Source organism: Plasmodium vivax, genomic scaffold (assembly GCF_000002415.2).
Source record: "Plasmodium vivax scf_6715 genomic scaffold, whole genome shotgun sequence".
NCBI lineage: Eukaryota > Apicomplexa > Aconoidasida > Haemosporida > Plasmodiidae > Plasmodium > Plasmodium vivax.
The window spans coordinates 1-2,054 of NW_001850175.1; the positions used below are offsets into that span (position 1 = coordinate 1).

At 27.2% G+C, this 2,054-nt stretch overlaps 1 protein-coding gene across 1 annotated transcript; it reads left to right on the forward strand.

Moving 5' to 3' along the window:
* Positions 1-680: 680 nt before the first annotated feature.
* PVX_072690 (variable surface protein Vir4/14-related) lies at positions 681-1,773 on the forward strand (the record flags this gene model as incomplete). Its single annotated transcript, XM_001612374.1, has 2 exons — positions 681-1,505; positions 1,624-1,773. 2 exons carry the CDS (start codon positions 681-683, stop codon positions 1,771-1,773), a joined length of 975 nt encoding a protein of 324 aa, XP_001612424.1.
* Positions 1,774-2,054: the final 281 nt, after the last annotated feature.

The following is a 2,054-nucleotide window of genomic DNA, read 5'->3' on the forward strand; positions in this document are numbered from 1 at the left end:
TTATGCGATTAATTATTATCGAGGAAGTATAATATAAAATTTCCGCTGTATGCCTTTTTCAAGTAATAAAATTTCTTTTTTTTCTTATTTGCACTTTTTGCTTATTAAGGCTATGATATAAGTACATAAGTAATTAATTATATTGATGTTAAATTAATTATAAAATTAATGGAATATTAGTTTATTTTTATAAAAATAATGTTAAATTTATTGCATTAAATTTTTGCTTTTAATTACGTTGTACATACATACGTTAGAATTCATCCACATTTTTCTTTTTATAATAAAGTGTTTTGAAGAGTACAAATCACATATAAAATATACAATATTTATTTTATTCTAATATTATTCAAACAAAATTGTTTATAAGGTCAAATAATATCTTATGTGTATCTTACATTAGAAACGTACATCAAAATTACAAATCCTTAAATATAATACATAAACAAATTAAGTATCAGTTATTTTTGTAATTTCACTTATTCTGAATCACGATAAGTGAACAAGCTCAACCTCTTCAAGTAATTTATATTTTCATTTTCTGTGATACATTATAGAACATACTCCTTTAATTCAATGTATTATTTCATATAAGGCATATTAACGAAATTTGTGCAAGGTAGATATTTATTTATTAATGTTATTTACTTTTTATATAGGTATCATCCCCAATATATCCAATGGAATTACAATCAAAAATAGTTTATAAGGAAATAGAAACTGATAATTCGGATTTATATAACTATGATCAAAAATGTGATATAAAATTATTTCGTACAGGAAATGAACACATTAAAAAAATCTGTAAAAAGTTTCTAAGATTCATAGAAAAATCTTCACTATGGAATATTCAGGATAGCAGTTACGATGTATGCTTGCAAGTAAATTATTGGTTATACGATAAATTAGCCAGTATTCTTGGTTCTAGTAACACTGATAATATTGAAATTACTTTCGGTAGTTTTCAGTTAGTTGGAAAATATAATATGAATACGAGAGCAAGAATAACTTATAATGAAAGATGTAAGCCTGACTTCGAAATTTTTGAGGAAGATAATTGGGATAAAAGAAAGGAATTGTACGAGCATTATATTAATTATGATATCCTTTTTAGTATGGCTCAGGGATATTCTCCAATATGCGAAGAATATTATGGGAAAATTCAAGAAATGATTTCAGTATATAAATTCTTTGAGGAAAAATGTAATCAAGATGGATACAAATGTCCAGACGTCTTCAATAAATGCAAAGAAAAAAATATTGTGTCTGCGCTAGAAAAATTACCATGCCATGAGACAATGAAAGCTAAAAGTGTTCCCACTTCAGAGGATGGTTCTTCGCATCATCCGCCACGCCCCGCAGAAGGATCTCTAGTTCATGCAGGTGGTCCTACAGCCGAATCTAATACCCAGTTAGAAAGTGAAGATTCCGGAATTGGAAAAAAAGTTACTCACACAGTTCTTGGTGCAGCTCCAGTTTTATTAACTGCTACTGCATTATATAGAGTATGTACATATTTAATAAATATATATCAATGTAGTATGCCCTTATGAATAAATTGCATTACATGTACAACAATAATAAATATACTACAAATGTCTATTTTTTTTTTCTACATACTAGTACACACCCTTTGGTTCCTGGATTCGCAAGCTCCGTGGAGGAAGCACAAATAGTATGAATTCCATGGAGGGGTTTTCACCTTATACACAAGAATCCGGGGATATGTTTTCTGACGATTCAGCAAACTTTATATCGTATCAACCTATATAATTTTAATTATTAGGAAATAACAAAAATAATTGAGTTAAGATAGCTAATATTAAGAATCGCGTATATCTATTGCATTTTTTAAATAGTCCAAGACAAAAAGTGAAAAAACATAGCAATTATAAATAATAGAAAATCTTATAAAAAAATAATTTAAAAATAATCCCTCCAAAACAAATGTCAATATGCTTAAATGGTTAATATAATATATCCCATATTTTTATAACMATACTAACTTACATTACCACCACCCCATTTCTCTATTCGAATAKATTAWATTATCC